Source organism: Platichthys flesus, chromosome 8 (genome assembly GCF_949316205.1).
Source record: "Platichthys flesus chromosome 8, fPlaFle2.1, whole genome shotgun sequence".
Lineage (NCBI taxonomy): Eukaryota > Metazoa > Chordata > Actinopteri > Pleuronectiformes > Pleuronectidae > Platichthys > Platichthys flesus.
The window spans coordinates 18,856,759-18,870,072 of record NC_084952.1 but is presented as its reverse complement, the minus strand read 5'-3'; the positions used below and the strand labels follow the sequence as shown (position 1 = coordinate 18,870,072).

The 13,314-nt window shown below is 41.7% G+C and overlaps 1 protein-coding gene across 1 annotated transcript; it reads left to right on the top strand.

Annotated features, from left to right (window-relative positions):
- The first annotated feature begins 2,730 nt into the window (after window positions 1-2,730).
- Window positions 2,731-5,091, top strand: LOC133959051 (uncharacterized). Its single transcript, XM_062394132.1, has 2 exons — window positions 2,731-3,084; window positions 3,472-5,091. Exons 1-2 carry the CDS (start codon window positions 3,050-3,052, stop codon window positions 4,253-4,255), a joined length of 819 nt encoding a protein of 272 aa, XP_062250116.1. The 5' UTR covers window positions 2,731-3,049; the 3' UTR covers window positions 4,256-5,091.
- Window positions 5,092-13,314: the final 8,223 nt, after the last annotated feature.

Sequence of the window (13,314 nt, the reverse complement as noted above, 5' to 3'; positions counted from 1 at the left end):
ATTCGTTCTTCAAAATCTTCCGTGATTTCTGCCGGTATTATGGGGCATGAAACCGGAAATGCAGCTCCAGAAGGGATGTAGAGCAGACCAATCACAGCCTTGCGGGCTGAGTGAGCTTGCGGAGCTTTGCCGTAAATTTTAGAAAAGGGGGTCGACACCTGTCAGCACGTAAGGAGGGATTCATAAGCACGTAAGGGACCCGGAAGGGCTCTTGCGCTTACGGGCCCGTGAAAACGCAGAAGCATGTTTCAGGCTTTACAGAGAAAACCCACTGCAGAATCTAGACTTTAAACTGTTGGTGGATGGATCAGCGTCTCCCAATTCAGAAATCAAGTTGGTTTCTTTGTGGTAACAGCACATAATACATTGATTGCACAACCATTCCCTGCTTCTCTGTCTGCACAAGCAGCAAATTGGCTAAAAGAAAAATGGTGAACATCTACATTGTATACAGTAGATATGCATTTGGTGTAGCACATGATTTTTCAAGATTTGGAAATGGAGGCAAACCAATAGCACATCGTGCTCTAGTGTCGCTGATGCCTGAGGCTATCCTCCTCCCCAAACAGGTTGCTGTATGTAAATGTGATGCTCACACTTTTAATAATGACCCAGTATCACAAGGTAATACCAGAGAGAGGAACTGCTTGCCAGCCACAACCTGCTTCACACATTCTCTTACAGGTTGACTCAACCAACCCCATGGCTCACTTAAAGGAACTCCAACTTACAGGACCATACCAGATCCTGACTGACTGTCCAAGAACCAAATGGAAATGTATGCAAATCAGTTTGCTGTATCTTGATTCCTGTCTCAAACTGTGCCTGCAGAACGAGTCTTAACAGGCTCTGACAAACAGCAATTCAATCAAGAGTTATTATCAAATGCACAACAATAACATTAAGCAGCAATTCTCACAAGAACTCTCTGGCGGTTTCTAATAAAGTGAGTGTTGGCTAAACCGGTTGTCATTTTTATGTTCAGGCAGCGGGGGTGTTGTCGGCAGCTGCTGAATGTAACTAGTAAAGTAACTTGTAATCTAACTTAGTTACTTTTAAAATCAAGTAACTTTTAATCTTACTTAGTTACTGGCAACACTGCTCTCTGAGCACCGTACATGGTCGCTCACTGCTCTGTGTGTCCTGCACCAGATTGGTCGAAAGCAGAGATTCAATTTCCCTACCTGCATCAGAGTGTCTTTGCATGTTTGGGACTAATAAAATGGATCTTAATCTTAAAATCTTAATGAAGACAAAATTGGGCTCCAGCAGAAGGACAGCTTTTCTTTGTTTAACCTGAGCTGTGCTATGTGAAGCTACAGTGGGATGACTGAGCTGTTAAAGCAGCATACAAAGCCTGGAACGGAAGTCTGCTGTGTTGGAGGCCCACTGGTCCTTGAGGGCTCGAGCAACTATATGCCAGAGCATTTCAGGCAATGTTTGGTTTGCTCCATACTCTAAGTGAATATCTATCACTGGAACACTGGAAGTACAGTTTGTACAGAAAATCTTTGTTGGACTGGGAGGAAGCTGCTTAAAGGAGACGCTTGTCTAGTTGATTATTGGGCTGAACACTGTGTTGCGGTCAGAGCAACTATTGCAAGGAATTGAGAAAAGTGTTGATTTTGCAATCGATCCTTGTGTTTGTGTTTGTGTCCAGTCTGGATATTTTTTTATTTTTTTTATTAGAAAACCACCTGCTTGCTGCACCATCCTTCCCACTGCTTGTCTGGTGCCTGACTCACAAACTTTATCTAGCATGCTCACTCTCATAGTCACATGTTGAGTGACACTGACACAGACACCTGGCTTAAACAGAGCTAATAGGGAAACCATCTGTTTTCCCAGTCAAGCATCAGAGAAGTGACAAACACTTTACAATACATCCTGTGATTTGTATTTCCATGTATGAATCAGGTTACGGTTAACCATTTACTGATTCTGGAATTTAAATGTAGATTTAGCGGAAGAAATTGTGACCATAAGGAAAAAGTAGTAGCCTAGAATTTGGATATTGTACAGGACATACTAAATTATTACAGTTTTATAAATAAATTTGAAATACAGTACAGTGTAAAATAAAGTTTGGGAATGATACATTTTCTTCCACCTTACCATGGTTTAAGTACAAGTAGATACCTGTAAACATTAATGGTACAGATTCATACACAGTATAATACAATGACACACTGTATTAATACATAATATGAAATATTATTGCATATTTATACATACACTGAATACATATATATATATACACATAATATATTTTACAGAGACATGCTGGAACTAATAAATAAACCAACACACAAATCCTTATGCTAGGGCGAGACGAGATTAGTCAGTTAAGGGGAGAGTCACATCACATGCCAGCCATTACAAAGACCGATTATGATTATGATCACACCCTAGTTTCTATGGATACGGTTGTGTCTCAGCCCGCCTGCCCTAAAACAACATCCAAGACATTGTCAGCATGTGTGCGTGGTTATCGGCGCTGATTCAGGGACAAACACCATGGAATAACTGACAACAAGTTGTGACAATATAACTTGCATTCTTTCAGGGAGTACATGCAGCAATGTTGTAACAGGGATTTGCTGTGATTCAATATTAGTCACTGGGAATAGGTCTTGGAGAGTAGTTCATTGGTACTTAAGGGTCAAGAATTTGTGCGTACATTCAGATGAAGGCATGCACGGCATCTGGGCAGCTTGGTCCCTGGCACCAGCTCTCCCTAACACACTTCCTTTTTTGTCTCTGTGCTCAATGGAAAAACTCACAGGTTTACAGGGATTGTTGGTCATGCAGGGAAAATCTGCCTCGGGGATAGATTACCCTCCACTGTGAGTCAGATGCAGTTTGGCTCATCGCCAGGCGAGACGTGATGACATTTGTAGACTGAGCCCGTCGAATAGAAGCAACTGGTGTTGTTAAAGAGGAGGTGGAAGAGACTCGAACCACACTGATTCACTTACAGCAAGGTCAGGACGAGACGCCAGTATGGGGGGAGAAAAGTCATCGGGATGTATTTAGGTGGAACGGGACAATGACTTTCAATCTCAACTTCCTGCCAATTTACAGGTGAGTCCCATACAAACGATAAATTATCTGTTTAAATACACATTTATATTAATAACGATTAATAAACTTTTAATCTTTGGATATGGAGATGGCCCTAAATACTAATCCCCTTAGTGGCTGAGGTGTCATAGTTAGAGTTTCAGTTGATTTTCAGCCTCAGTCATTTTAAATGGTAGATGTAAAACTAAATAATTTAGGAGCTGCTTGTTTGCTTGCCTGGGCCTCTGCCTACTTAGTTATCAACTAAGTAATAATAAAGAGAAAGCTGTGAGAAAGAACATTTATGTGTTTGAACTGGTGGAGCACAGTGATGTAGCGACTGTTCAAACAGCCATGATAAGTTGTGAGTGTGACCGCTTAATAACGTCCAACTGTACCTCTCGGTAGAACACACCAACTTTCAAAGTCACTCTGGGAAATCAGCTCCCGGTGCTGGCCGGGGTCGGTGACACAAGGAGGGCCGTCGGCCTCCAGAGGATGGCTGCGACGGTTCTTGCTGCTGAAGCTGATGACGGTGCTGCTGTTCCCACATGGAGTAGGCGTTTATCTGCTGTTGGGATGCATGTTGAGCCTGCGTGCTCTGCTGCTGCTCCGCTCGCCTCACATCTCCACCAAGCCCTCTAACGTGTTCCTGTGCCAGCTGGCACTCTGCGACGGGCTGGTCCTGCTGCAGTGGGCCCTATGGCTCGGTGCAACGCTGACCTGTTGGATTTGGCAGGGTGACATGGGCCTCATGAAGACGAAGGAATCGGTTTGGTGGAGGGAGGCTGTGAGTGTGCTCTGTCAGCAGCTGCTCGATGCGCATCACCTGGCCTCTCTGCTCCTGCTGGGCCTGCTGGGGCTGGAGGCCACACTAGTGTCACACTGGCCACAGCAGACTCGGAACCTCAGGACTTCTCACTGGGCTCAGCTCAGCTGCGGCCTGGTCTGGATACTTGTGCTGCTAGAACTGATGATGACACTACCCTGTGAGTTTTTAGAGATCTTCAACCTTCAAATCTACTTCTCAACACGACAGGACTCTCAAAATGCACATGCGGATTTCGTGCCTCCGACCTCCCTGCCTGCTTTCTCCCTCATGCTGAGGAGGACATTATGGCTGATCAATCTATGGTTACATTATGCGTTCTTCTGTAGTAAACCACAGAGGAGAAAGAGCTCCTTTCATTAAAACAACACACAACTGTTTGGTATTTGCTACTTTAATACATTTAATTTATAAAAAGAAATGAATGTTTAGTGGATATCATGGGAAAGATATTGATATATGGGCCTTACGCCGGTTTCACACCGGGCGCGGAAGCGACGCGGAAGGGCCGCTGTTATCAGCCTGCAGTAAAAACAGCTTTTAATAATTTTTTTGCTTTTGAACTTGTTGCTCCAAAATGAACTGCAACAGCGTCCCAACATTTGTCCTTTTTAGTCTTGTCTTTATACAAAATGTTCCGAGGATCATACAACTCACTGTACTTCTCCACTTCAATTATTAATTTAATGTCATCCATGTTGACGAACTTCTCCGCTGTTGGCTCCGTTAAATGTCGGGTTTCGAGGGTAAATTACGTATTTTCCACTCAAGCCTATGTGGAGAATACGTAGCCCCCCCTTTCTCTTTTTATCTTTATGACTGCTTGTGTGGCTGTAGTGGATGGGCAGAGGGGGACATTTAATAATGTGGTTGGTAAAAGTGGAAAAATTAAAACTCCTGGACAACAGAAGGTGAATACAAAGTATGGGATGCATATTTGATCATTTATATCATATAAAATATGTCGTCAATATCTTTTAAAATCATTTCTCAGTGTGTTTCCTGTTGCGATACGCTCGCGTCAAGCGGAAAAAATAGACTCGACGCCGAAACGATCGCGGCACAACGCTACGCTTCAGCGTCCGGTGTGAACCCGGCGTTAAGGTTTAGGTTTAGGTTAAGTTAGGTAAGGGTTAGGGTTATGGTTAGGTCATATTAAGTTAAATTGGGTTAGATTAGGGTAAATTAGGTTAAATTAAATTAGGGTTATGATTGGGGAACTGAGCTCGTGAACAGGGAGGGGGGGGTTGTTTAAGTATTTTTCACGCTTTTTAATGATACAGTAAAAGATTAATGTTTTCAATTTATTTCAAATAGACTTTAATGAAATTGAAATGAAATGTTTTTAATGAAAATATTTAATAAAAATATTGTGAAAATAAAGTGATAGTGTCGCTATATTGTGTGCCTGTGGGCAATGTTGTGGGTCCTCTTCAGGCCCGTAGGCACGTTTAAGTAAAGCAAAAAATGTCTTGGCTGCAGGTTTGATCAGAGATGGCCATTCCTGTACGATTGTCCGAGCAAGAATGAGCTGAGGGAGCTGTTTGTTCTCCTATTTATTAAGATTAGATTAAGATTAAGATGCATTTACTAGTCCCAAACACATGCACAGACATGCACAGGCACCCTGCAGGTAGGGAAAGTTAACCTCTGCTTTTGACCCATCTGGTGCAGGACACACAGAGCAGTGAGCGACCATGTATGGAGCTCGGGGAGCAGATGTTGGGGGAGTAAGGTGCCTTGCTCAGGGGCACTAGACAGGGTAGGGAGACTCTTGGATTTTTGGACAGATCAATCCAGGTTCTCTGCGTGGAGTCGAACCAGAGACGAACAAGAGACCTTCTCTGCCCATAGTCCATGTTTCTGCCACTAGACCACCGCCCATACCATAAATATCCGGGTAGCGGTTAGAGGTCAAGGAAAATGGGTTAGGGCAGGCATGGGAGTGGTTAAGGTGAGGGTTAAAGGTCAAGCTAGAGTTATAGGGGTAGGATCATCTGGGCTGGATCATCCCTGTTGATATAGAATTTTACATAATAATACATAATAATAACAGATAGAATATTAGTTTTTGAGTTATATATGTGTATATTTTTGGCATTAACTTAGAAATCTTTCAAATTCTTATTCATTTGTTTGCAAAGATGATTTGATTCTTTTGATTCATGATATACCCTGATTCTCTATTATGGTCTGAAAACTATTGTTCAAGTTTGTGATTGAGTATCATGGTCACAGTTGAAATAGCCTTTTTTCCGTAGGGCCCCTAATAATATTCTAACTGCCTTTCTGAAATCGTCATCCCTCGCTTGAGATTTCATCACCAGGTCTTTGTAAGTGTCTGGAATAACAATGCATGTGTATCCGTATCCTTAACGTAAACTTTTATATCCAATTTCTGAGTTTGTTTGTGTGTCAGTCCGCGGGCTAGGGTTAGGGTTGGGTAAGGTTAGATTAGGTTAGCGGCCTGCTCTACGAAGAGACTTCATTATACCCAGGATATGCTCATAGCTTCTTTTAACCTAACTTCGGCTGTCAGGACAACCTGTATTCCGAAGCTGATTGTCAATTGTCTTCATTTTTTTATACAGCTAAGAAATGTTAAATATGAGGGACAAATAAAGTTTATATATAAATAAAATATATTTATATGATATGAGAAGAACCACTGATATCTGCTGATCTGGTTTTAAAAGCAACATCGAAAAGTGACATTCAACAGTGACCTCAAAATGATCATATGACTAGAAATTGTAAATTTGCACGGTGTATATGAAGCCATTTCAATCGAATTTGAATGTCGGGGCTTCCGGAAACTTCAATGACACCCAACAAGCAGTATGGAGGTATGCTATGTTTTTTTTCTGTTGTTTTATTATGTTTGAAGAAGTGGTCCCCAGTTACTTTATTGTATTTGATTCTGCTGCAACATTGTTTAGCCCTCAAACTCCAAAAGGGTTTTTGGACTGTGACACTTTACCCACCCCTCCATCGACATAGCGGTTAGTAAACAATAACTGTATTGTGATTTTTTGGTAAACTATCCCTTAAATGAAGAGGCCATTCCATGAAATGTAGCCCCCCTATGATAATATATAACCTCATACATGCGCACAATAAAAAGCTACAGCAAACATGTATAATAAATACAGGAGGCCTAGATGTGCTGTGAATTGTAGCTCTGAGTTGAATTTTCAAGCCAAAGTTTCCTCTGTTTACATTTGAGATGCTTTAGAAGCTGATCTCACATTTCGGACCATAAACACTTTTCTCTCCAGTGCTTGATGTGGAAACAACCCCGGCTGTTTAAGTAAAACACTTATTAACAATTGTTCGCATTAACATCTCAAGTAGAATTTAATTTTATGTTAATACTTACACTCTCTAATTGTATTGTGTTTGTATGTCATGCTGCCCACCAACTGCTAGAAAATGTCCCTGTTTTTATTTTTTTAGCAGTGATTCATTTTTACAGCAAAACTGATGTGGCGTGTAATACAACAAGAGGGATGATTCATTTTGCTTTGTTAAATGGAAACTGCTCTGGCTTAATTTGTTTTTAATGTCTGGCATCCACCCTGTCAGCCACCACACACACACACACACACAAACACGCACACACACACACATGCACACACACACACACACACAAACACACACACACACACACACACACACATACAAACACCCGCAAGCACGTACACAGACACACGCAGGTAGCAACATTTTCTGCACGACACAAGTGTTAAACATGGGTCTCATAAGACATCTGCTTTAAACAGAAAATTGGAAAGATGAAGATATGCTTCTGTATGCTTTGTATAACCACATCCCGCACCACAGCCACTGCTGCTGTCAATGCCTGGAAACAGATAGAAGAGATAAACACCCCTGATGTTACATTAATGTGAACTCTGTGTTTGGTTTTAGGTCAGAGTAAAATAAAAAATTAAGTACTTTTTTGACATAGGTTGAGCTGTGTCCAGCAGAGAGAAGCACGAAGCTATACAGATTGAGGAACAATTTGGAACTCAGCTTTTACACCAGGCTAATGAGCGTGTGTGTGTGTGTGTGTGTGTGTGTGTGTGTGTGTGTGTGTGTGTGTGTGTGTGTGCGTGTGTTTGTGTGTGCGTGCAACTGCAAGTGTTCCTGGGAACTAATCAATGAAGGCCAGTAACCAAGAAACAACAGGGTGCAGAAGAACACTGAGGAAAAACTGCTGGCCACTTCTTTCCCATGATGCTCTCTGTTTGGCATTGGTAGGTAGCACTGAGTGGGAAGTCAGACTATATAACAACAACAAAAATAACAACTCTCCCTGCTTGTCCTCTTTAAGAAGTCAAGGTTCAAGTGTGCCCTTAACGTGAAAGGTGAATTGTGATAATTAGTTACAAAAAGTCAGTAATGAGAGGGAATCTATCAAGTCAAGCAAAGTATGACTAATCTTTAATGCAAGAACACAAATATAATCACATATATTTTGAATCCCAATAGTAAAATGATACAGCCCAATATTTTAATCCCCCTTAACGTACAGGATGTCCTCCTGCCTTTATCCATGGTTCAACAGCGCCCCCATTAGACTGGGTGAGGTTTAGAATATTAGTATTCACTGGTGAGATACACACTACTGAATGGGACATGTAGTACTTCTTGTTTCCAGATGATGGCAACAGAAAAACAACATCCTTATGTTCTACGTTTACAAACTTGGTGTTCTAATGTAGGTCTTTTTTTTCCTCAGCGCATATTTTGACTTTCAATGCAGCAAAAACTCAGAGGTGGCTTAAAGTGTCCATTTAAGCCTTGAGTGTGTAGCAATGAGCCATCATGCATGCGGAATGTATACATTGCACATTTGAACTAACAGGAATATACTTTCCAGTGTCCTCAACAAAGATGCCTCTTGGAAAATAAATCAGTAACTTGTCATTTCATGAAGCTGTAATTTCCCATAAAGATTCCCCTAGGAAAGATCAATGCAAAGTCTGAAAATAGTTCAACTAAATAATATTGAGAATTTGTGTGATGTTGATGTTTGGGTGACTCTTGGCCACAGCTCTGGCAACACAAAGCCTCTTTCTGCTTTTTCAATTTGAATAAAAGTAAATCCAATTATATAATTAGGTTATGCCAATCTTCCCCCAAGAAGACCATGTTAGGACTTGAACTGATCAAAACTGTGTCTGACTTTGAGTTGACTTTTTACTGTGCCCTGAGGCACTAAGTCCCATCGTTCCATTATATCATGGATTCAAACAGCCAGCCCTCTGTGCACATGCAGACCAGGGTCAGCCTGTCTGCAGAGCTCATACATGGCTGCTCATGCTGCACCCATCAGTGCGCTGGGGTAAACAGCCGCTGCTTGGTCTCAGGCTGCAGTGTCTGCAGGCTCCCTCTGCGGCCTCAGTCCCATGCAGGTCAGAGCAGAACGCTGGCTCGCAAGGACTAAGGTCCTAAGCTCCAGACATAAACACACACACTTAGGAGACCCCACTGCTGTCATGTTAATATCAGTGTATAAAGCCTGTAAAGCCTGAGACGCCTGTGTTGTACTGGCCTCGCTGCTTTTGTGCAGATCTGTTGTCAGGGCAGAGGTATGTATGGCACGACGGGGCTGCCCCTAAACCCTCCTGGAGCCAGTGAACGAGAGGATGGACGGAGGCAGAGGGAGGAAAGCAACGGAAATACACTCATCATCGTATTAAAGAGAGACCAGGACAGCGGGGAGAGGTAGAGGGAGGAGGAGGATGGGGGGGGGGGGGGTGCAGTAATGGGGTCTTTGTTCTGGTTGGTGTGACTCACAAAGCCTCGGCTGGGGCAGTGCAGCTTAGTTACCGTTACCAAACAGAGAATAAGGAGGGACAAGTGTGTGTGTGTGTGTGTGTGTGTGTGTGTGTATGTGTGTGTGTGTGTGTGTGTCTTTGAGGACTGCAGGGGGATTTCTGCAGCAATTAAACGTTAAGGTTCATCTTGTCATTCTAGTCAAACATTTGGATGTGAGCATGTACAAGAAAGCAAAACCTTCAGCCATGACCGAAGTTTATCATAATTGTGAAGAAGAGTTTTATTTTAAAACGTTATGTTGCATCAGTGTCAACATAATGTTTTGTTTCCCCAAACTTAAAAACCTGCTGACTATCGATTGCAGATCAAAAGAAGTAACTCAAAACACTGAAACATGGAAAACTGTTGACATGTCAGAAGGATGATGATAGAATATGACGATAGATCCCGATCTCATTTGGACAGATATCAAGATTCTGCCAATACAGTCATGAGTCAGACTCAGCTGTCAATCATAACATTTCCCATTTGATTATCTATTATCCAGGAAAATTTGCATTTGGAGGAACATCAATATGGAAATCACCACCCAAAATTACAGAAAACAATCTATACGAAATAATGCATATGACATGTTATTTTACATTTTTATTTGGTCCATATCCCATCCACTATCATTAGGGAGGCACAGGTTTAACAACTATACTGTATTCAGCCACCAGAGGGCGAACAGGGCGAACAAGGCGATCAAGGCACTTTCAAGACTTGATATTGTCCATCTATGGGTATGATTTGAAATACTTTCTCCTTTTAGGATATAACATGAAATCTCAAAATATTTTTTGACTCGATGAACATAACATTTGAATCGTGATATGAAACGCCATTAGGGAAACATGTTTTCATCGCACAGTGTGACAAATTTCAGTGCTCTTCAACACCAACAATCAAGTGGTCTAAGACATCTGGCAGTGTGTGCATGTTGAATGTGTGTGTGTGTGTGTGTGTGTGTGTGTGTGTGTGTCTGAGTTGGACTTATGGAGTAGGCAGGATGTCCTGTCCTCCCTGCTGCTATTGTCAAGTGGTCAGCCTGCCAGACGCTACCCCTAAAGACCACTTCCCTTCTTTCAACTGCCTCTCTCACTGTCGTTCACACGCACACACACACACACACACACACACACACACACACACACACACACACACACACATACATACATAAACACAAGCACATGAGTCCCATGCCAGCCTGAACACAATGGAAACCTGGCCCACACCGCCCTGTCACCCTGCTAAAAATAACTCTCTTGGTAGCTTCAGACATGAAGGTTGTATGGTAACAATAGTGTGACAGGACTTTGATCAGCTGAAATAGCTCCATGTTATTCTGAAGTATCGAGCATCACAGTTAGAATCCCAGTGTGGCTGCTGTAAGAGTCTGTGGCGCAGACTCTGAAGAGGTTATTTTTTGCACGGCTGGGTTTATTTTAAAGTCTTAGTTGGTCTAAGGCCAGCTTCTGACAGTGTTATGCCAGTTACTCACTGTTGGAAGCTCAGTTATTATCTGATACACATAAGCACTTCATGTCAGATTAAATTTAATCAGACACAGGCTTTATAGTCCCTAAGGATCATTAAGTTTTTTGTTTATGAGTATGTGTTTAGACTCACTTAAGGTTATATGTAAACAGTATCAAGAGTCATAAGAAGAACCAGTGTCTTGACTTTCTTGGCTGCACCTTTCCCCTCTAGTCCATTTTTCAGCTATTTGATGTCTTTACAGTCTTGAAGCCTCGAAGAGAAAAGAAAAGAACAAAGGAACAAATATGCATTGTGCACAATTTCGAGAGAAACGTCTCCATCTCCCCTTGACACACAACTTAGGCATCATGTAATTGATTTGATGGGAAAAGAGACAAGTCTGATCTCATACAAATCAGTAGCAGGTAGCTATAGAATCTTAATATTACAGTGTTCATGTCCCTTGGAAGCAGGTGCCTGTTTCACATGTTCAGTAGCCGTAACAGCTGTTGACCTAGCAGCTCTTACATCCTTGTTGTTGTTTGTCTTTGTCAACCAGTCAAGTTGCAGAACAAATTATCAAAAATCTCCTCATCTGTTCCGGAGTTATGGTGTTTTTGGTTACGTGTTGATGCTTTAGACATGAAAAGTCCATATCATTATATCTGAACATGTCTGGAAATAGTTTATAATCAGAGTATTCATTATTGGGTTGTGGCAAAAAAAACACCACTGTTTTGTGAGGTCGGAATGACCTTGACCTTTGAACTTTGACCAAATCAAATTCATCTCTGAGGGTGATGTTGTGCAGAATTTCAGGGAATTCCCTCAAGCCATTATCGTGAATCTCACTATAGGCAAAAGACTTGTTTTGTGAGGTCAAAGCAACGTTGACCTTTGACCTTCACAACCGAATCAGTCCAAGTGAACCTTTGAACAAAACTGGACAAAAATCCTCTGACGCCTTGAGATATAGTATTCACAAGAAGAGGGATGAACATGGATAGTGTTTGTAATTTTCGACATTTGTCAGATAAAGAAAAAACTTTATTATTCCACATAGGGAAACTGCGGCAACAATATTTGGCAAAATATATTATATCAAGCTATTCAGGCAAGAGAGTTTTCCCATGTATAAGCTACTAAGAAGATATAAATAAGCAGGGTCTTCAGCATCCCGACCACCAGCACCAACATCCAGAGACTGTATATAAAGATGTACAACATGACGGCTCTCCAAAAGTGAAGCCAAAAGGTTTGATTATCATCTGGCAGCTGGCTACAGGTAGGTCATAAATCCAGTCTCCTCGTTGGTAGATGGGACATGGACCAATATAAAAAGTCAACATATTCCTCCAATACGTATCTCTCAAAGATGGTTTATGTCATTTTGGCAATAGATCTTATCAGACTGCTGTATGTTTAAGTGCAAAATCAAATTTTTGTTTGATAAAATCATGTGAAATGTCATGATAGACAAATTACGCTGACTTGGGATTGGTTGAGCAAGTTGAAGGGACCTGGGTACCACCAATAACCGATCGCCACTGTGCAGACTCAAGCTTCAAAAGCACAATATGGCAGCTTTCGTATCATGGTAACCTGGCTTCTTTTCTGAATTGTGTTGATCTTTGCATACAGTCTTTATCCTGCTCAGAAACAATGCTTGATTAAAGAAATCTGGGGGAGAGTTTTTACTTTGCCTCAAATTTATTTAAGAAAAATATAAATGGGGGGGGGGGGGGGGGGTCTTGTTTATTGACTCAAGTGAAAAATGTAACATCCTGAAAACTCTCTGAATGTATCCGAAAGTTGAATGGAAAAAGTATGGAAGTACAATAAAATATAATAATTGTAGCTAGTATAATGATATTTATACTTATAAGTATTTGAAAGTTGTTGTTTTTTACTCAAATGCAGTATTTGTTTAAAGTGGATTCAGTGACAGCAGAGATGTCTCTTGTTTAATGAGTGTGAGTCTCTTCCACCTTCACCTCCTCTGTCCCTCCTTCACCACAACCCTCGGCTCACACCCCCTCCTTCCCCTCTCACCAGTTGAGCTGCTATTGTCTCGTTTCCTGTCCAGCTCTCTGCACATTTCACACGCACGCTCC

Bases quoted from the DNA above. Each gene is read 5' to 3' on its own strand.
- LOC133959051 (XM_062394132.1), top strand. From the start codon at position 3,050: ATGACTTTCAATCTCAACTTCCTGCCAATTTACAG. The intron at 3,085-3,471 runs GTGAGTCCCATA...ACCTCTCGGTAG, and splicing joins AACTTCCTGCCAATTTACAG to AACACACCAACTTTCAAAGT.